At 40.6% G+C, this 21,470-nt stretch overlaps 1 protein-coding gene across 2 annotated transcripts in view; it reads left to right on the top strand.

Annotated features, from left to right (window-relative positions):
* LOC127630625 (matrix metalloproteinase-23-like) overlaps positions 1 to 21,470 on the top strand; it is a 60,566-nt gene that overhangs the window by 15,993 nt on the left and 23,103 nt on the right. Inside the window, exons 2-6 of one of the 2 annotated variants that reach the window (XM_052108249.1) lie at positions 11,421 to 11,560; positions 12,235 to 12,374; positions 15,154 to 15,321; positions 20,443 to 20,607; positions 21,050 to 21,160. In XM_052108249.1, the coding sequence (XP_051964209.1) occupies positions 11,421 to 11,560; positions 12,235 to 12,374; positions 15,154 to 15,321; positions 20,443 to 20,607; positions 21,050 to 21,160 (724 nt within the window). The remainder of the gene's footprint in view (positions 1 to 11,420; positions 11,561 to 12,234; positions 12,375 to 15,153; positions 15,322 to 20,442; positions 20,608 to 21,049; positions 21,161 to 21,470) is intronic. The other variant, XM_052108250.1, reaches the window with a different exon arrangement.

The following is a 21,470-nucleotide window of genomic DNA, read 5'->3' on the forward strand; positions in this document are numbered from 1 at the left end:
ATAATTTACAAACATCAGAGACCCCAGTTAATGAACTCATTTCAATTCACCAAGAAAACGCTTTAACCTAAACGAGTCCTTTTATTACTTTCTGCTATCAAAGCAACTGCAAGCTTTTTTTCTCTCTTCCAAACACGTTTTCAATGTTTATTGTGCACACCTCACGCTTTTTTACGTGGCAAACTGGTAAAATCTGCCCTCTGTGCCGCTTTCTGCACCTCTTGTCATGTGGAGGGCGATGTGGCGCTTGACGCTGGGTTCAGCCTCCAGAACCAAATTAAAACTGCCACGAGAAGTCGTCTGTCCGAGGCAAATACACTAAATCTAATGACAATTGCCTCAGCATCAGTCTCCCATGATGCGTTTCATTACGCACAGGTGAGCACCCAGTTTAAGTCAATGCGGAGTTCTGTTCAGTTAATTTTTTACATGTTTTGTTCATATTGTAATCGTATTTGTTGTTTGCAGTATTGCATTGTTCATGTGTCGTGTTTTAGTGGCCTCCGCTGTCACTGCAGGAAAAAAAAATTCAGCAGCTTTGTGTCTCTGTTGTTGTCACGTTCCTCTGTTGTCTACCCTGTGTTCTGTGTCTCACTATTCATGTTCATGTCATGTTTCCTTGTCTGCTCCGTGTTTTCCATTTCACCCGTCACCGTTCATGCTCCATGTCACGTTTTCCTTGTTGTCCGCCCCGTGTTTCACTGTCCTTGTCTAAAACTACATTTCCCACTATCCACCTGCCATCAGCACTGCCATTTTGGTTCATTGTTCTCACCTGTGTCTAATCCAGTCATCACTCCCTGTGTATTTAAGCCCTGCTTTTTGTCCACTCCGTGTCGATTGTTGAATGTTCCTGTCTGGTTTCTTGATGTGCATTTGCCCTTGTTTCCTGCCCTTCGTGTTCATTCTTCCAGGTGTGTGTTCGTTTGTGTTTAGTTAAGTTTTTCCCATCGTGTACTGTTCTTTTGTTCTTGTGTTTGTTTATTTTGCTAGTTTGTTAATAAAAACCTGCTTTTGGATCCGCAACCCCTGTCTGCCTTCTCCTGCTTCCTACATTTGTAACAGTTGTTCATCTGTTCTCTTCATGAATAAATAAAAGCATAATCTTCTATATGCTCGTCCTGTAAATTCATGATTAAAAATGAAGATGTGAATGAAAATAAAACCTATTAAATGTGTTATTATCATTAAAATATGAAAATTAAAATGATGGGGAATAATAGATTATGACTGAATTTGTATGACCCCGTCTGTCAAAATGACGGATGATGAGAAAGTCTAACTCAAGTACTGTATGTACCTTCTTTTTTTTTTGCATGGCCGAATTTCAAACATTACAAGTAAACACGTGACTAAGACAGACAGAAAATGAAAAGGAAAAATATTGATGACAGTTAGCCGATGTGGGATCGTGGTGTGCCGTCGTAAAAAGGTTGGGAAACACTGTTTTACTGTCATAAAGTCACTCACTAACCACATCTGTGTAAAGATAGAGAACATTTTACAACTTCATTGCCATGACGATGTCAACAAACCCTAAAACCATAAAATGACTGTAAAAATGATGATTTAAACAACTTTACAGCTCAAATAATACATGATCTTTAGTAGAAGAATTCATGTAAGTGCTTTTATAAAATTATAATTCTCTCACTGTAACAGATTTGTGCTTTTTTTTTTAAAGAAAAGGAGACGAGTCTAAATAGATTTTTGTGGTAATCAACATTATGCCACAAATGATGTTGAATGAACTTGAACTGAACCCGGATATTCCTTTAAACATTGTTTGTTACTAGACCATGTGTCTTACTGTTGCATCCACCATGAGCAGGAAGTGTGAGAGGGATGATCAGAGTTATAGCTGACCATGACATTGTCTGATTTATTCAGGATTATTAAAAAATCAGTTAACTCAAAGTTAGGACACAGCTTAATTTTTTATGGAAAAAGTATTATTTAAAGTTAACTTTTTGTATTTCTTGATATCTAACAGATCCCTACCTGTCATTTCATTTACATTTATGAATTTGTTGCATGTTTAACCCTTGTGCGCTGTCCGTTATGGGTGCATTCTTGTGGTGTCCAAACAATAACTGTGTAATTTTGTACCGTAATCATAGAAACAAATGTGCTGGAAGAAATTGTTTTTTAAATTAAAACGATCTGAAATGACAACTATAAGCAGTAGATTGCGGCAGACATCCACTCACTTGCTTGGTTGTAGCAATAATATCTTATCACATGTATGTAGACTTCAATGTTTAGCTGTTTTTGTTGTTGTTTTGAAGTGTCAGCTTTTGCGATGATGCCACATTATGATTACAAACCATGATGTTACAAAGAAAAGACTTACAGTAAGATTTTTGTTACATTTCATTTATTTCAAACACCCCTACTCAGTAACTCAATTAATAAAACCAACAGCAATTAACAGTTAAATGACCAGGAATGAACAGTGATAATCAATTTTGTGTACAAACATAAGACTTGGAATATTTTGCTCCCACCCCTGTGTACACTTTCTCACAGTGGAAACAAATCAACTGCATCAAGCTCATTCTGGATGTGTTATGTTCTCACAACTTCATTTCTGTGTATTCTGCATTGGGGCTGATTATATTTGACAAATTCTATTAAAAAAATGCTTTCTGTTATAGTCTCACCTATTTATTCCTGTGTGTGTGTGTGCGTGTGTGTTGTAGTATCAACCCTTCATTTCTGTGTTTGTATTCTGCATTGTGGCTGATTTATTGATTTGTATATGACAAATAAAACAATCTTAGTTTTTATCGCCTCACCCGTAAATTTCGGCATCGTTCGCCCGGTTATCCACTAAAGCTAAGTGGGGTTGAGCCTGTTCAGTATCTGGATGGGAGACTGGGGAGTCCCCTGTTAACTGTGTAATCTCTAAAGTCAGAAGTTTACATGCACCTTTGCTAAATACATTTAAACTCCACAATTCCTGACATTTAATCATTGAAATCATTTCTTTTTATAGGTCAGTTAGGATCACTATTTTATTTTAAGAATGTGAAATGTCAGAATAATTGTAGTGTTGTGTGCTACATTCAGGAGCAGATTTAGCTATTAACAATAATGAATCATTTTCAAAGTTAATTATTAATTATTAAAATTAATAGAACATTGATTAGAATCCATGTTAGCTTTTTAACCCTTTAAATCAACAATCATCAAAGATAACCATCAATTAACAAATTCAATAGAATATTAATTATTAGCAAAGACAATCATTAATTATTAAAATCAATGGAATATTTATTAGAATTAACACTAGCTTATTGATCCTCCAAATCAACAATCATCAAAGATAATTATCAATGATCAAATCAGTTGAATATTAATAAGGATTAATATCACCGGGGCACCACCTTAGAATCAGGGACTAGTAACCAGACAGTATAACAGTTTCAATATAGGACTGTTCTCTTTGGAAGGTCGACGTCTGGAGAATATCGACATTAAAAAGGAAAACAATGACATCCCCTGCCAGCCCTTGGCACAGGTGAATGCAAAACAATTCAAAACAATTCCCCCTTTAAAGTAGAACAAAGTTTATTGATGCAGTAATATCAATTAATAATCAATATGGGAGGCCGTTTATTCACTCTGTCGGTGCGCGGTATGACTGCTGATTCTTAGCGGGCTGGTGGAGAAATAAGTGACGTCGACTCGGTTGAAGAGGGAAAAGACATCTTCTTTCTTCACTCCTGCAGGCAAATGGGTGAAGATGCGGATTGCTCTGCTGTCTCCTTTGGATCCGTTAGCGTGTTCGGTGGAACATAGAGAAATCTAAACACGTCAAGCGAGATGGATATTGTATGGCCACAGTTTCAAGTCACATTACTTCCTTGTGCAGCGAGGCTACACCTGAGTGCAGCAGAGCTATGTCTAGGCACGGCACGTATTGTTGCTGGAAGCAATGCCCAGAAAGATGTCAGAGGTATTTCTACTCCCGATGATGTCATGGATGAGGGCGCGTTCTGTCATGAGCCCCATTCAATTGAAGTTGAGTGATCGATCACTTCTCACAATAAGTTGCTGGAATTTTTGCCCATTCCTCCAGACAGAACTGGTGTAACTGAGTCAGGTTTATAGACCTCCTTGCTCACACACGCCTTTCCAGTTCAGCCCACAAATGTTTTATCACATTCCTATACCTTGATAATATATTCCTATATTCCAATACCTTGAATTTGTCCTTAAGCCATTTTGCCCTTGAGGGTATGCTTGGGGTCATTGTCCATTTGGAAGAGCCATTTGCGACCGAGCTTTAACTTCCTGGCTGATGTCTTGAGATGTTGCTTCAATATATCCATAAAAGTTTCCTTCCTCATGATGCCATCTATTTTTGATGCACCAGTGCACCAGTCCTTCCTTTAGCAAAGCACCCCCACAACAATTGTGATGGTGTTCTTCGGTTTGCAAGCCCACCTTTTTTCCTCCAAACATAATGATGGTCATTATGGCCAAAGTTTTGTTTCATCAGACCAGAAGGCATTTCTCCAAATTGTAAGATCTTTGTCCCCATGTGCACATGCAAACTGTAGTCTGGCTTATTTATGGTGGTTTTGGAGCAGTGGCTTCTTTCTTGCTGAGCAGCCTTTCAGGTTATGTCGATATAGGACTTGTTTTGCTGTGGATATAGATACTCGTCTACCTGTTTCCTCCAGCATCTTCACAAGGTCCTGTGCTGTTGTTCTGGGATTGATTTGCACTTTTTGGACCAAACTACATTCATCTCTAGGAGACAGAATGCGTCTCCTTCCTGAGCGGTATGATGGCTGTGCGGTCCCATGGTGTTTAAACTTGCATACTACTGTTTGTACAGATGAACGTGGTACCTTCAGGTGTTTGGAAATTGCTCCCATGGATGAACCAAACTAAACAACTTGCCAAAACTATAGTTTGCTAATATGAAATCTTCAACCTGCATGTAAACTTCTGACTTCAACTGTAAATGCAACATTCATTCATTCATTTCCTATGTGGTCAAATTTGACCCCGAACACAAAGTGTGTGGTTTTTTTTTTGTTTTGTTTTTTTGTCACATCACCAGAATCCATCCCAATTTTTTTTGTATGTGTATAGATAACAAATGTAGGAAACCATGTTTTTTTTAAAGAAGCAAAGTCATTTTGACACCAAAGCTGCAAAAGCGTTAAATAATTCATTTTTTAAGTAAAATTCTAACGTGGTGCCGCAGATGGCCGCCTCGGTGTGGAGCTCTTCAATTCTTTTGTTGTTTTTGTTAGTTTGTCCTGTGTTTAGCAATCTTTTACCAATCAGTTTTACCAGGGACGAACTGCTGAACATTCGGCAGCACATACCAGATCATCTTTTCCCGGTTTTTCAATATTCAGACGTTTTGCTGGACATTTTAGTTGGAGGCGCTGCTGTGTTGTTTAGATGCTTACTGAGACGCAGGCGAGGGAGACGAGCTGGCGCGCTGGTTAAACTCCCTCAGCGCGGCGTTAGAACAGCACTGCCGAGCATTCATCTCGCAAATCTCCGCTCTCTTCCCAACAAAACGGAGGAACTACATCTCCTCACACATACTAATAAGGACTTTTCAAACTCTGCTGCACTGTGCTTCACTGAAACCTGGCTGAGTGAAGCCATTCCGGACAGCGCATTACATCTGCCGGGCTTCCAGCTGTTCAGAGCGGATCGCATCGCGGAGTTAATGGGGAAAACGAGAGGCAGTGGAACATGCTTTTACATCAACGAAAGTTGGTGTACAGATGAAACAACATTAAAGAGGATGTGCTGTCCTAATCTGGAAGCGCTCTTTATTAACTGTAAGCTGTTCTACTCGCCGCGGGAGTTTTCTTCGTTTATTCTGGTGAGTGTTTACATTCCTCCTAACGCGTCTGGGAACTTAGCGCTGCAACAGCTGGCTGATCAAATCTCAGACACAGAACAACAGTACCCGGACTCAGTTATTATTATTCTTGGGGACTTTAACAAAACAAATCTCACATGCGAACTGCCCAAATACAGACAGCACATTACATGCCCCACCAGAGACAGGAATATATTGGATCACTGCTATACAACATTAAAGGATGCATATCGCTCTGTCCCACGTGCAGCTTTGGGACTCTCTGATCACTGTCTGGGTCATCTTCTCCCGACCTACAGGCAGAAATTAAAATTAACAAAGCCAGTTGTAAGGACTATAAGGAGATGGACTATTGAAGCAGAGCTGGAACTACAAGCCTGCTGTGACTGCACTGATTGGAGTGCTTTTGAAGCTGCAGCTACAGACCTGGACGAGCTCACAGATACTGTTACATCATACATCAGTTTCTGTGAGGATATGTGCATCCCTACTAGGACATTTTTGTCATTCAACAATGATAAACCATGGTTCACAGGAAAACTCAGACAGCTTCGTCATGCCAAAGAGGAGGCTTACAGGGGTGGGGATAGAGTCTTGTATAATCAGGCCAGGAACACACTTAATAAGGAAATCAGAGTGGCTAAAAGAAGCTACTCTGAGAAGCTGAAAAGCAAGTTTTCAGCTAACGACCCTGCATCAGTGTGGAGTGGCCTGAAACAACTTACTAATTACAGGACTCCTACCCCCAACCCTGTGGCGGACCAACGACTGGCTGACGACCTGAATGTGTTTTTACTGCAGATTTGAAAGGCCCGATTTCACACCCCACATGCACTCGGACCTTCATTTCACACAACCATTAACACCTCCTGCAACCCCCCCTCCTGCTACACTACCTGCACTCAAGATCTGTGAGGACGATGTGTGCCGTGTCTTTCGGAAGCAAAGGACAAGGAAGGCTCCAGGACCAGATGGCATCTCACCAGCTTGCCTTCATTCCTGTGCTAACCAACTGGCCCCCATCTTCACTCAGATCTTCAATAGATCACTGGATCAGTGTGAAGTCCCATGCTGCTTCAAACGCTCAGTCATTATCCCCGTCCCTAAGAAACCTAAAATCACAGGACTTAATGACTACAGACCTGTCGCCCTGACATCTGTGGTCATGAATTCATTTGAGAGACTGGTGTTGGCCCACCTGAAGGACATCACTGGACCCTTTCTGGACCCCCTTCAATTTGCTTATCGAGCAAACAGGTCTGTGGATGATGCAGTCAACATGGGTTTGCATCATATCCTGCAACATCTGGACAGACCGGGGACATACGTAGGATCCTTTTGTGGACTTCAGCTCGGCTTTCAACACAATCATACCAGATATACTCGGAATAAGTTAAACCAACTCCCTGTTCCCACCTCTACCTGTCAGTGGATTACCAGCTTTCTGACGGACAGGCAGCAGCTTGTGAGGCAGGGAAAATTCACTTCCACCACCTGTACCATCAGCACTGGTGCCCCCCAGGGATGTGTGCTCTCCCCACTACTCTTCTCCCTGTACACCAATGACTGCACCACCAAGGACCCCTTTGTCAAGCTCCTGAAGTTTGCAGACGACACCACTGTCATCGGCCTCATCCGAGATGATGATGAGTCTGCATATAGAAAGGAGGTTGAACGTCTGGCTGTCTGGTGCAGTCAAAACAACCTGGAGCTGAACACGCTCAAAACAGTGGAGATGATTGTGGACTTTAGGAGGAACACCCCAACATTGTCCCCCCTCACCATTCTAAACTGCACTGTGGCAGCAGTGGAGTCATTCAGGTTCCTGGGCACTACCATCTCACAGGACCTGAAGTGGGAGATACACATCGACTCCATTGTGAAAAAGGCCCAGCAGAGGTTGTACTTCCTTCGCCAGCTGAGGAATTTCAACCTGCCACCAGTGCTGCTGAAACAGTTCTACTCAGCAGTCATTGAGTCTGTCCTCTGCACTTCAATAACTGTCTGGTTTGGTGCAGCTACGAAATCAGACATCAGAAGACTACAAAGGACAGTTTGGTCTGCTGAGAGGATTATTGGTTGCCCCCTGCCCCCCCTTCAAGAACTGTAACACACTTCCAGAGTGAGGAAAAAGGCTGGTAAAATCACTCTGGACCCCACTCACCCTGCCCACTACCTTTTTGAACTGTTGCCTTCTGGCTGGCGCTTCAGAGCTCTGAACACCAGAACCGTCAGACACAGGAACAGTTTTTTCCCTCAGGCCATCCATCTAATGAACAATTAAATTGCCCCATTGAGCAATAATGATGTGCAATACACAGTTTAATTTTAATTTAAATTTATATTATCCAACTTATCCACTTCTGCCATTACTTACATTGCTCTGTACATAATATACAGGTTTTTGTTCTTTATATAACAGATTGTATTAGATTTGCACTACATGTGTGTATGTGGGGTATGTATGACGGTGAGTGTATGTACGTATATGTATAATTATTTATATTGTGTTCTTTTTTGTTTTTAATTACCTATGTCTTGCTGCTGTTTTTGGTATTGTTTGTATTGTTGTTGACTGGAAGCTCCTGTCACCTTGACAAATTCCTTGTATGTGTAAGCATACTTGGCAGTAAAGCTGATTCTGATTCTGATTCTGATTTTTCAGTTTGAAATCGTGACCTCTTGCTGAGGACAGACTAAGTTACACGTGCTTCCAAGTATACAGAGCATGCATTTTAAAGAATTCTAATGAAATTATTTTAAAAGATATCTAATAAATGCCCTGAGTATACACACATTTCCTTTTTCTTTTCCACTATATTTATCATTTTGAATTTCTTGATGTTTAACATAAAGATGACTTTTGTTTGTAAGACATGTTTTGTACCTAATCTCAAGAATCAGTGACTTACTATAAAATGATAATTTGTGATATCAATAATTATGTACATTCTTATCAACAATTGTAAACATGTTAGATTCAATATTTCAAATGTCTATAAATGGTTTTCAGATATCAATAAATTGAAAAATAATTCAAGATATTTTAAAAGGCTTTCTTACTAGTAACAACAACATTATAGGTATCTGAAATTAACATTGCCACTTAAAAAACTAATTACAAATATCAAACATTTGAATTTTTACTAGTTGCAATGCAATTCAATTCAATATCAGGAATGGACATTCGCAAAAGTAACAGTTGCATTATTCATAAAAAAATGGATAATTATTACTACTAGTAATTCCATTTTAACTCATGAAAATGGAATATTTGATACATACAGTATCATTTATGCCATGCACGCGATTACATTTCAAAAGGGCCATTGTGTTTCTGTTTTTTGGCCTTTGGGATGTTCTGAATACATTGTTAGATATTCCTGCTACTATTAACTTTGGGTTATAGTTGCACTACCTCAAGAATCCTACAAAGGATCCTACCCAGACCATTTCTTGTTATGAGACCAAGAGTAGCTGAACACACTTCATATGATCAAACAGAGCGGGCGACAGTGAGATCCCCCCAAATACACTCATTTGAAGGTTCCACTCTGTCATCTTGGATCTAAAATACCTTTTTCCATTTTCAATGATTTTCCACAGGAAAAGAATTAAAGTCCTGCTGGCCATGAGTGAAGCTTAGGAAACCATGTCTGCTTGTAAATACTTGTGATATAAAGGCAGGATACACAGTTTGTTCTGAGACCGTCTGTTCAGGAATGTCCCCTCTGCCCTGTTGGACCAAAATAGTCTCCATTTCCACTAGCAATAACTATCTTTACTTCACTGTCATTATCAGTGTTGACATGTCGAGGAGTCTGCCAGCTCTGTTACTTTGACCGATTTGTCCATTTTCCTGAAGATTACATTGGAATCCCTGTCAAAGGATGTTTCAGCCAATGTAGAAATCATCCGTGTTAGTCCTCGCAGTGAGCCAGCTTTAAGATTGTACATCCTGTGTAAAACAGAGGAGCCAAGCTTCATGCAAACACTGTAAATGTCTAACCCAGAGACTCATTGTCTCTCTCGTGTGTTTGTGTGTGAGACACTAGTTCAAGGTCACATAACCAGTGCTGTGGAAGAATTTTGACAGCTTGATAAAATCCACAGATCACTCAACACATTAATGTCTGAGGTCAAATTCAAGTCGCATACCTTCTGGGATTAGAATAGCAAAATAGACAGATCTCATTCAAATAACTGCACACTATTGTGTTGGTCAGTGCTGGGCTATACTGAAAAAACAGAAGAAATCAGCAGAAACGTGTGTGGTTTCATAATCCGAAAATCTGCCCATACAAAGTAATATTTACAGATATTTTCACAGACATAACACAGAAAACAAAGCAGAATATGCAGCTCTGTGTGTGGATATCTAGTTTATTCACTACTAAGTGCCCTTGTCTGAGATGCCCTGTAACTGCAACAGACCAATTCATGACACATACAAATTTGTAAGACATTTGTTTCACGTGGAACACTTAAGGAATTGTTGTCAAAATGTCAAAGCTTCTTTATTGTATACAATGAACATGTGTTGATCACTGGCTGTCAAGTATCATTTCAGTTTTGCTTGGAATAAAAAAAAGTTATAAAGTCAGGTGGGATCTGCACTCTTGCCCAACAGGTCTTGCATGTTCAAAAACTGTTTAAAGTATTTTAGTCATGCATCATCTATAGATGAAGTTACTGTTTCCAAATAAAAACTCAGCTTCTGCTCCTCCTCGGCACTTCCAGGTTCTTTTGGCACCTCGGAAAAGAACTGCATTCAATTGGAGCATTTCTCAAATTAAGATGAAAATCCTCTAAAAAAGTGCAGTTCGAGGGATTAAAACACCCATTCACGAAAGATTATTGGAGATTTGGGCTTCTTTAAATTTCCATCAGGATTGGTTGATCAGGACAAACTGAGGATTTGACATAAATGATAATATATCATGGATCACTGTCATTGTTTTCGCATCTGCTCTAATAAGACCCATTTGTCCTGTAGCTACTGTTAGGAGATTTTAACTTTTCACTAATTAATCGCACAAACTCTGATAGCAAACAACTGTTTTTAATTTCCAAAGTGCTGTGATCAATAATATGGTCAAATATGATCCAGTGATGATCTTATACCACTATAAGGGGTAACGGGACGAACGGGACCACATCTCCACCACATAGATTATGTTAGGTTAGACTAACCCTAACCGTTGCATTTTATTATTTGCATTAGCATTGCATCAGAACAGACCTGCGACCCACCAATGGAGAAACACGTAGAGCAGACTGGATTAAAGATAAAGAGACATGTCTTTCTTCTTACCAACTTCAAATCAACTTTCTTTTCCACTCTGAAATTATTATATAAGTCCTCCATAAGATCTTTAAAGGCCTTCTGAAAATGTGTCTGTGCTTCGCTCTTGACTAATCAGCACAAGATGTGTTCCTGGCTTTACAAACCATTGATTAGATATCACACCATCTGGAGCAAACGGAGCACGGGCCTTCATGGAAAATCCTCATCACAATTAAACACTCAACTAATCAGAGACTCTTTTTGTCTAAGGAAGAAACTCTCATGTCTGGAGTTTTAATCGTTGGAATTCGTAAAGATGCCCGCTCCCATGTGCTTCACCTTTCCAGAAACAAACGCTACACACTCACTCCAGAGAAACTTCAATGGGACCAATTCAAGCTCACCTACAAGTAAGAATCTTTTTCTGTTTTTCATTTTTACAACGACTTGCGCATGTCACAACCCTCTCAGGAACTGCACGTCTGCTTTGTTGTTATTTTCAAACCATATTTACATTTTTCTCATGTTTGCCCGTGCCAGGAAGTTCTAGTTTTATGAAACAGTTTACATGGTGAATATGAAAAGAAAAATGGTTACAGAATTAGTTTCTTTCATGCAGTATGTTTGTCATTTATTTGTCTTGGATCTTTGTTACAAGTGCTCAGGGCAAAGAATAAATGGATGTTTTTCTTACTGCTGAAGTGTGTAATTTCTGCACCACCAATAGAATTGCAAAAATAAACAATGTTTTCAAACAGCTTTCACGAATACGCCCCATCTGCAATTGATCGAACAAACAGATGGTCCCGCCCCGAACTCACACCATTGGATGAGTCAGTGTTGTTGTGTCTGGCCACTCTAAACAAACAGAGCATTTGTAATTGCTCCACAGAGACACAGTGTTTACAGTGTTTACAGTTTTCCAGGAAATCAACATACAAATGACTTATAGTTGTCTCTGCATATTCAACTTAGTATTTTAAAGTCATTTGAAAGGTTACACACTTCAGCTTTAACTAGTCCACATTTGAATAGATATGTTCAAGGTATTCTGTGGCGTTTATTCGCTGTCATGTTTGTGCAGACTGCTGTCATTCCCAAGGAATCTGTTGAATGCCAGTGACACGAGAAAAGGCATATCTAAAGCCTTCTCTATGTGGAGTGATGTCTCGGCCTTCAGTTTTCGGGAGGTTCCTTCTGACCAGGATGCTGACATAAAAATCGGTACGTCACATAGAGCAAATATTCCAGTGTATATTTATTTGTGTAAATTTTTGTCTTTTGATGACAATATTTCATCATGTCATGTTCATTAATTTTAGTCAATTGTACTTAAATGGCATATCATTTTAGCCGACAAAAATAAAATTTTGCTTGATGATAATTATTTAAACATGTATCAGACATATTAAAGATGAATATGTTTAATATGCTCGATTAAAGCCGATCTCCTGAAATAAACACATATAATAAATCTTCTGAAGTATGAGCGATTTAGAAGTGACTCTATTGTGAATTATTCTTTGTGTTTACACAGTTTAGGATATTGTGTTACATAAAGTGTAAGTTTAATTTAGTTCAAGTTCAGCTGTTCATTCTCTTCACTGTCTGTTCAGATATCAGTTGTAATATGAGATTTATGTTGTGGATATAGTGATTGATGTCACATATATAAGATGTGTTTCAGTGAGGTAATTCATCTGTTAGTAAAGTTCATTGCACAGCTGTTCAGCAGGTCACTGCGTGCCAGTGAAAATGAAAGATTAAGTTCCCCTTCTGTCACTCACTCGACGTTGTGCCGATGTAGTGACACTGGGGGTCACTCCTGGGAGCCCAAGAACACCTTCAAATATTTGAGAAAAAGCCAATGAGAATTGGCGAGTAGAATTTGCATGCCATTTCCCCGGACATATGGGTATAAAGAGTTTTTATATTTATAGAATAATTTTTTCTTCTGAGCCGAGCGGTTGTGTATCAGTGAGCTGAATCCACTGCTGTTCCAATTCACCTCTAAAGAAGCATTTGCTGTTGGATATACGGCGCATTTCAGGTTCTTACTCTCTCTATCTGCATGCGTATTGCATAGCAACACCCCTGGGCACTTTGACAGCACTTAAAGAGTGTATTTCTCCTCTAAAGAGTAATATTTCCTCTATTAGAAAAAACACATTTACACATTTATGTCTTTTTAAAGACTCATCTTTTTAAAGATGCCTTTCTGTCTCTGTGTAGTTCCAGGGTGCGGTCGTCACCTCTCCGCCTCTGGCGGCCATGATCGCTGCCTTACGTGTCTGGGCAGTAATCATGTTGAGGAAGCATTCGTGGATGGTTCATGTTCCCACTGCGAGAACATGACCATGTCAATGTTGCAGTCGCGGCTTTCCTTCTTCCAGGGAAAAGCCACTTCAGCTGTCCCCTCCACTGGTCCTTCTACCTACAGGTATGAGGCCGCCCCGTTTGATGCTGAATGTGATTCGGGGGCCACGCCCCCTCCAGTTCCCTTCGTCCTGGAGGTGTATGACGACCTGGCGAGGTCGTGGAAGGCTCCTTTCACTCCCTGAACCCGATCCTTCAGCTCGCCCACTATAACTACCCTTGACGGCGAAGTGGCCGAGGGTTATGCCGCGATTCCCCAGGTGGATAAGGCAATCGCGGCACAACTGTGCCCGCTGCATGCCGCCACCTGGCGGAGTCGCCCGGCACTCCATTTTCGAGCCCGTTGGACTACGTCATCTCTGGTGACCAAAGCCTACAGCGCTGCCAGTAAGGCCGCCTCCGACCTGCACGCCATGGCCCTCTTACAGGCCCATCAGGCCAAGGTGCTAAAAGAGCTGCACAAGGGTAGTTCTGATCCCGATGTGCTACAAGAACTGTGCTACAAGAACTGTGCTCGGCGACCGATCTCGCCCTCTGTGTGCCGAAGGTCACGGCGCGTGCTCTCAAGCAGACGATGTCCGCTCTCGTGGTCCAAGAGGAACACCTCTGGCTGACATTTGTTGAGATGAGGGACGTGGACAAGGTATGTTTCCTGAATGCGCCCATCTCCAGGTTGGCCTTTTTGGCGACACCATCGAGGACTTCGCCCAGCAGTTCTCTGCGGTGAAGCAACAGACCGAGACCATCCAGCGCATCTTACCCAAGCACGGTTCAAGAATGCGCACCCCGTCTGTTCGCAGAGAACGTTCCCCTGTGGCGACACATTCCAAGCAGCTCTGCCCCATCCTGAACAAGCTCTCGGCCCCGGCGTAGAGCCCTCCGCTGGAGTGCGATGCATCCCGCCTCTCGGCCCACAGCTAAGACCCCCAATGAGACGGGAGACTTGAGGAAGGAGACGACTGCCGGAACTCTGGAGCTGGAAAGCAGATCTTTTGTTTGCCCCACACGGGCTGCGGAACCCACATAGTCAAAAAAAGAGCAGTTTCCTCTCTCTACCACCGGTGCCCATGGCTAGGGCCTTACAAACGTGGCTCTCCGCCTTCACGTGCCCCGCTGCACCACATAAACCACACCCCGGCCACCTGCAGTGGTAAACATGATCGCTCAGGCCGGGGTTCCTTCTACAAGGCAGCTGTATACCCTGAAGTGGCATGTGTTTGCTAAGTGGTGTTCTTCCTGATGCATCTCTGTGTGTATCTTCCGCGGCACGGTCTCCCTTTTGTAGACCCGCATCTCCCTTAGGCAGAGCCCTCTATGCCACGGTCCCTGTGTTTGTAGAGCCATATGTCCGGGGCAGTGGCATGGGAGTGGCGGGGGAGACACCAAATCTCATTGGCCTTTTCTCAAAGATTTGAAGGTGTTTTTGGGCTCCCAGGAGTGACCTCCAGTGTCACTACATCGACACAATGTCTCGTTCCATCCATCAGGGAACTGAGGTTACGCCAGTAACCGAGACGTTCTTGGGCATGAAACAGACAATGTCCTGAATGTAGTTATTTCATGATTAAAGGTAAGTTGTGTGCTTTATGAATGTGCATTGTGTTGATACTGTTGAGACTTTCGTCAGGTTTCTACTCCGTAAACCACACTGACTGTCTGCAGTCATATCTGCACCACTGTTTTGACGGCATCACCGGTGAACTAGCGCATGCTTTCTTCCCCCCCACTGGAGAGATCCACTTTGACGATGATGAGTACTGGATTCTAGGAAACATGCGTTTCAGCTGGAATAAAGGCAAGTGCCGTGTGCTTTTCTCAATGAGGGAAATGATCTGTACTGTAATTTTAGACAAGTATGATAGAGAGTGTTGGAGAAACTACTTTGAAATTGTAGCTACCCAAGGTATAATCAAATCAGAACAATAAAAACAATAATAAAAAGAGGTTTAGCTGCACAACAAGCTACTAACCAAAGCAGCGAACTACATTGAAGCTATTTAAAGAGCAGCATATTTTAAGTGTTTTGCAGTTATGACCGCAAGTGACATTAAACAAATTAGGGTGACAATATTACAGTATATTAAACAAAACCATTTAGAATAAATATAAACTAATAAAACTAGAAAGCATTATTGAGTAGAAAAACTGTATAGAGATAAATAGCAGCAATTAGCTAAATATAAAAAAAAGAATACAATGAAGGCAAAGTCCCTCTAAGGGTGTGTGGAGCGGAGGGGGGCGCTCTCTCTCTCTTTCTCTCTCTCTCGAACCATCGTCACCGGCCGCCTTTATCCCTCGCGCGCCTCATCAGGCGGATTGGGGACCGGGCACGTGATATTCCGACCCGGCCCCGCCCCCCTCTGCTCCACAGGGTGAAAGTGAATCAGTGAATCATTTATGTGAACTAGTTCATTTATATGAACCAATGAGAATTATAAGGGAATCGTTTGTTTGAACTGATTTTCATTTATTTGAACTGTCTGAAAGAACCGATTCACTTTCCGAGCACTTCATGAGAGAGAGGACTGTTCAGGTGAGTGTTTGATTATGCCCTCGACTCCATTGCCGATTGTGATTTAACTCACATTTAGTGTGCTATCTTAAAAAACTTAAAAGTATTGCACAAATGTTATTTATTTTTGAATATTTTTCACAAGAATAGTGTCAGGGTTCATCCACTTATGTTAGTTGCATTTTTATTGTCATTGTATCTGAACTCTGACACTCATGTTTTGATCACTCTTGTCTAATCTGTGTCTTGTGTGAGAATACATGGCTCGCCTTATTGGCATTGACATGCGTTCTCTTGTCTTGTTGTTTATTGGCATGAGCGCTTTTGTCATCCTTGCGGCATGCACTTGTGTGAACTGTTTGAATCTGTCACTCCCAACCTCAAGCATCACTTTGTTGGCATTAACGTGCATTCTCTTGTTTCATATGTTGTTTGGCATGAGCACATGTTGCCTTGTAGATTCTGGCGATCCGCGCTCGTATCATTCGTGTGGTTATGTCTTTGAGAGCACTTGGCTTTGTTTTGTTTTCGTATTGCAATGTGTCTCAATGTCTTGCGTCATACCCCTCCTCCTTGTCTGCTTATTATTTGTTAATTTATTGCACCTGCCCTCTTTGTTAACCTGTTTGAGTTCTGTCCCTATTTAGTCTCCTCATGTGCACTGTCTTGTGTGAGTTCATCTAGTTAACTCACCAGTCTGTTTATTTCTATGTTCTCCTGTCTTGTATACCTGTTGGTTTTGTTAGTTTTTATTGGATTAAATAAACCCAATCTCTGCATTTTTTTGTCCTGCCCTCTTCCTTGACAAATATCAGATAATTTGCATTAGAATGGAATGGGTGCATATACGTGTGTGTGTGTGTGTGTGTATATATATATATATATATATATATATATATATATATATATATGCAAATACATTCCTGAAGCAAGCAAAATTGCATCATTAGCGTAATTTACGTCACGCAGTTAGACGATCTTGGGAGTCGGGAGTTTATCACACTGAGCATCTACTATGGCACAAGCACCTGTAGCCCTGGTAGGCAGAAATTTCTATTTTAAAAGAAAATCAGATGGCACTCTGGACAAACGTAAAGTTCTGTGCAAACACTGCAATGAAGAACTGGCCTATCATCTAAGCTCATTGAGTTTGAAGTACCATTTAAGTGCAAACCACAGTTTCTACTAGCAAACCGACAAGAAGAATGCAACAGCCCACACTGGATCATTGAATACGGGGTGTGAGTAGTCAAACTTCAGCTAGGCTTACTACTGCCATATCAAAGTGGATTGCCAAGGACTGCCATCCAATCAACATCGTTGCAGACAAGGGCATGAAAGAAGTGATCAGGATTGCCACTTCCGATCCATCATTCAAGTTACCGTCAAGATCAACAATCATATCCAGGATTCACAAACTGTACATTAACGAAAAGAAATGCAAAGCGGAGCTGCTATCACAAACATTGAGTGTTGCATTGACTGGGGACCACTGGACATCAGTAAGCGTTCACAATTACTCGGGTACAACTGTGCATCTCATCGTTAAAGACTGGCATATGCATTCATTTGCATTTACTGTGCTGAAAACTGAAGGAAGGCATTTTGCTGATGCCTGCACTGAACAGTTCATGAAAGTGGCGAAGGAGTGGGAGATAGAGAGCAAGATCACTACTGTTGGTACGGACAGTGCAAGGAACATGATTGCTGCATCTAGGTTGCTTCCTTTCGAGCATATGCCTTGTGTAGCACACATTATACAGAGGGTAATCGTCATGGCTCTTCGTGAAGGTGGCTTTGATGGCGTTTTAGTGAAATGTAATAAATGAGTCTGACATTTGAAGCATAGCCCCTCTAAATTTAACAGAGCTGAAAGCACAGCAAATTGCTCATGGCCTGGGTGACGATTCTCTAGTGCAAGGTGTTCCCACAAGACGGCATTCCACCCTCGAGATGGTCAGCCGGATACTATGCAACAAAGTCCCCCTGATGGCAAAATTGGCGCAGCAAAATATAGCACAAGCTATATATTCCAACATCTGCAGAGTTTGATAAACTTGCCAGGCTGGTGAAACTACTGGAACCATGCAGGTTGGTACTTCAGTTTATTTGGTGATATGTTATTTTTAGCCAGTATTTATTGATTTGTCCTGTATATATTTAGACTAGCTCATGTCAAATGTAGCGTGTGTATGAGAGGACCAGGAAAGAAAGTTAAGCAGGAGGGTAACACTTTACAATATGGTCCTATTCATTAAAATTAATGCAACTAATGTGAACTATTAGCAAATTTAGCTAACTATTACTTAGTGTTTATTAATCTTTTTCATAGTTTAGAAAGCATTTACTAATACTAATACCATTCATTTTAAAAATGTATTAGTAAATGTTGAAATTAAAATGAACTAAAATGAATAATTGCTGTAGGAGCATTGTTCATTGTTTGTTCATGTTAACTAATGTTAACAGATGGAACCTTGTGTAAAGTGTTACTGTAGAGAGAATGTATTTTCTGGCTTGTGTGTACTGTAGGGACTTGATTAAATAAAGCAAATGCAATCTATTAATTGGATGTGTGTTTTTGTGTATTTATTACACAGATATGTCATGGAACTTCTTGCGGGTGAAAAATATGTTTCCTGTTCTGTTGTTACCTGCACTTTGCCACTTGTCCCAGAAGATGGCTGTCTCTGAAGATGACCCTGCTTACGCTGTGCGTTTTAAGGATGCATTCAAAGGGGATTTGGCAAAGCGCATGGAAACACAAACATTGCTTATCTCAAAATAGCAACAGCTCTTGATCCCAGATTCAAAAACTTGAAATGCATTCCTAAAGCAGAAAGAGCTGAAGTTTGGGAACAAGTTTAGACAAGTTTATGGAGTGGTGGTGGCGTAGTGGCTAAAGCACAGGGCTGTTAATCAGAAGGTTACTGGTTCGAACCCCACAGCCACCACCATTGTGTCCTTGAGCAAGGCACTTAACTCCAGGTTGTTCCGGGGGGATTGTCCCTGTAATAAGTGCACTGTAAGTCGCTTTGGATAAAAGCGTCTGCCAAATGCATAAATGTAAATGTAGACAAGATGCTAAAAGAGGCTCCACATCACTCAGATGCTGAATCAGAGCCACCAAAAAAGAAAATTGGTCTCCTCTTTTTGGGCTCTGATACAGAGTCAGATGATGAAACATCACTGGAATCCAGCCCTCTTGCTAGATACAGAGCATTGCCCAGCATAAGCCTTGAACAATGCCCTCTACGATGGTGGTCTTCACAAAGCAGAGGTCATGACAAGCTTGCGACTCTTGTGCAGAAATATCTAGCAACTCCCGCTTCAACTGTGCTGTTTGAGAGACATTTTCACTCGCAGGACACATAGTGCACAAGAAGAGGGCTGCTCTGGCACCTGAAAATGATTACAAACTTGTATGCCTTAGCAGCTGGTTAAATGTTGATTAGGAAAATAAGCTGACCTTACATGTCAGAATGAGTTGTGCTGTGTCTTAGTTTTGGCAATCAAAGGAAATTAGTGAAATTGTTCAATCTGATGGGTCACTTTGGTGGATATAGCAAATGATGACAAATAATCCTGTTAAACATGATAAATGCTTTATTTCACGATCAGTGTGCTGTGGGATTAATCGCGATTAAAATTTGTATCTATTGACAGCCTTAACATATATATATAAACAATTGTACCTATATTTTTATTTTGATGAAATTATAATGTTGCTTTTACTTTCATTTACTTTATGTAGTTTTTTATTTTTTTTTACTTTTTGTTTGACCCCGTTATGTTTGGCTGAGCAGGACATTTACTTTTTAAATATAAAGGTTTGATCTCTCTGACATCATATTTAAGGGCATAACATCATACAGTTTTTTGAGCATAAGGTTCATAGGAAAATTTCTGTTACAGTCTTTATCTGCATCACTTATATCAGCCTTGTCGAGGACAACAGTTCATCTCTGACATTTTGAAAATATCAGAAATGGCATAAAAGAAAAATGTCATGGGTTTTAATATTTTTTCATTGTCATTTATTAAGGCACACCAAAACTAAGAGATACTACCAGAATTGGCTCACAAATGCTCCTGAAATGTTCTGGCACAAATGGCATTGTTTCCTGAGAATGACCAAGGACATCTAAAAACAAAGGCTGTTGATTTAATGCCATGTTAATTTAATGCAATTAATTCTATACATATAACAATTATCCATGCCCCCTGATTCCGTAATAAGGAATTTTCCTTGCCAGCAGTGAAACTTGTACAGTATTTGATTCAAGCTTGTTGCACCTCCTCCAGTCTTAGTCAGCAGGGGGCAGTCGGTTAAGTGGCCAATTATATATTGTATTAGTTGTATGAGAGTTTAACCTGTACGTGTCACTTTGTGTGTTTGCTCAGGAGTTTGGCTGACTGATCTAGTTCATGTCGCAGCTCACGAGATCGGTCATGCACTGGGTTTGATGCATTCCCAGAATCCCAAAGCTTTAATGCACCTCAACGCAACACTGACGGGCCGTAAACTCATCACTCAGGATGAGGTCTGGGGATTACATCGACTCTACGGTACGTCATTTATAAACACAAATTAACACCAAAGAAATTAAACTGATTAACCTATAATAACTAAACAATAGTCAGTGGTGTTTCCGGAGGCAAGCATCTCTAGTACTGTTGCTCTGTTTGTGTAGTTAGAGCCATGAATGAAACCTCAAAATCATGTGGCTTGTTCAGGAGAGGTGTGCTGTTAGTTACTAAGTGATCATACTTTCATTTTCACCTGGAAGATGCTAAAAAGTGTGAAAACCTCCCATAGACTTACAATGAAGGAAGAATTTTTATCTAGAGACCACAGTATCGTATATAGACTAGGGATGAGCTCTTTTGACCTGAGCCAGTAATCACCCACTTAGCGACCACTCAGAATACCCTACACAGAGGACATTTAACAGCTTGCATCTACATGCATTCCTTTTCATTCTACGTTGTCTTCTCCTCCTCACATCAGGCTGTTTGGATCGTTTCTTCATCTGTCCAGCGTGGGCGAGGAAGGGTTACTGTGACAGTAAGAGGAGACTCATGCAGAAACACTGTCCCTCCAGCTGTGACTTCTGTTACGGTAAAGAGTTTAAACTGCACATGTCAAGGTCATTGAAATATAATCTTTGAATCAATGCAGGTTTCACACATTTTTGACAAATATTTATAGAATTTTCTAAAAAAATATATATTTAATGACTTTTGAAATGTCATGTGGTGTAATCGTCAAGTAAAATAATTTACTTACACTTTAAATAAATACAATTATTTTTTACAATTATCATGAATTAAAAATAAATTATGATTAACATTTTTATTAAAACACAGAAAAGAAAAACATTAATACACAGAATCATCTGTGTATTTAACACAGCCCCAACCCCACCCGA

This window comes from Xyrauchen texanus, chromosome 37 (assembly GCF_025860055.1).
Source record: "Xyrauchen texanus isolate HMW12.3.18 chromosome 37, RBS_HiC_50CHRs, whole genome shotgun sequence".
NCBI lineage: Eukaryota > Metazoa > Chordata > Actinopteri > Cypriniformes > Catostomidae > Xyrauchen > Xyrauchen texanus.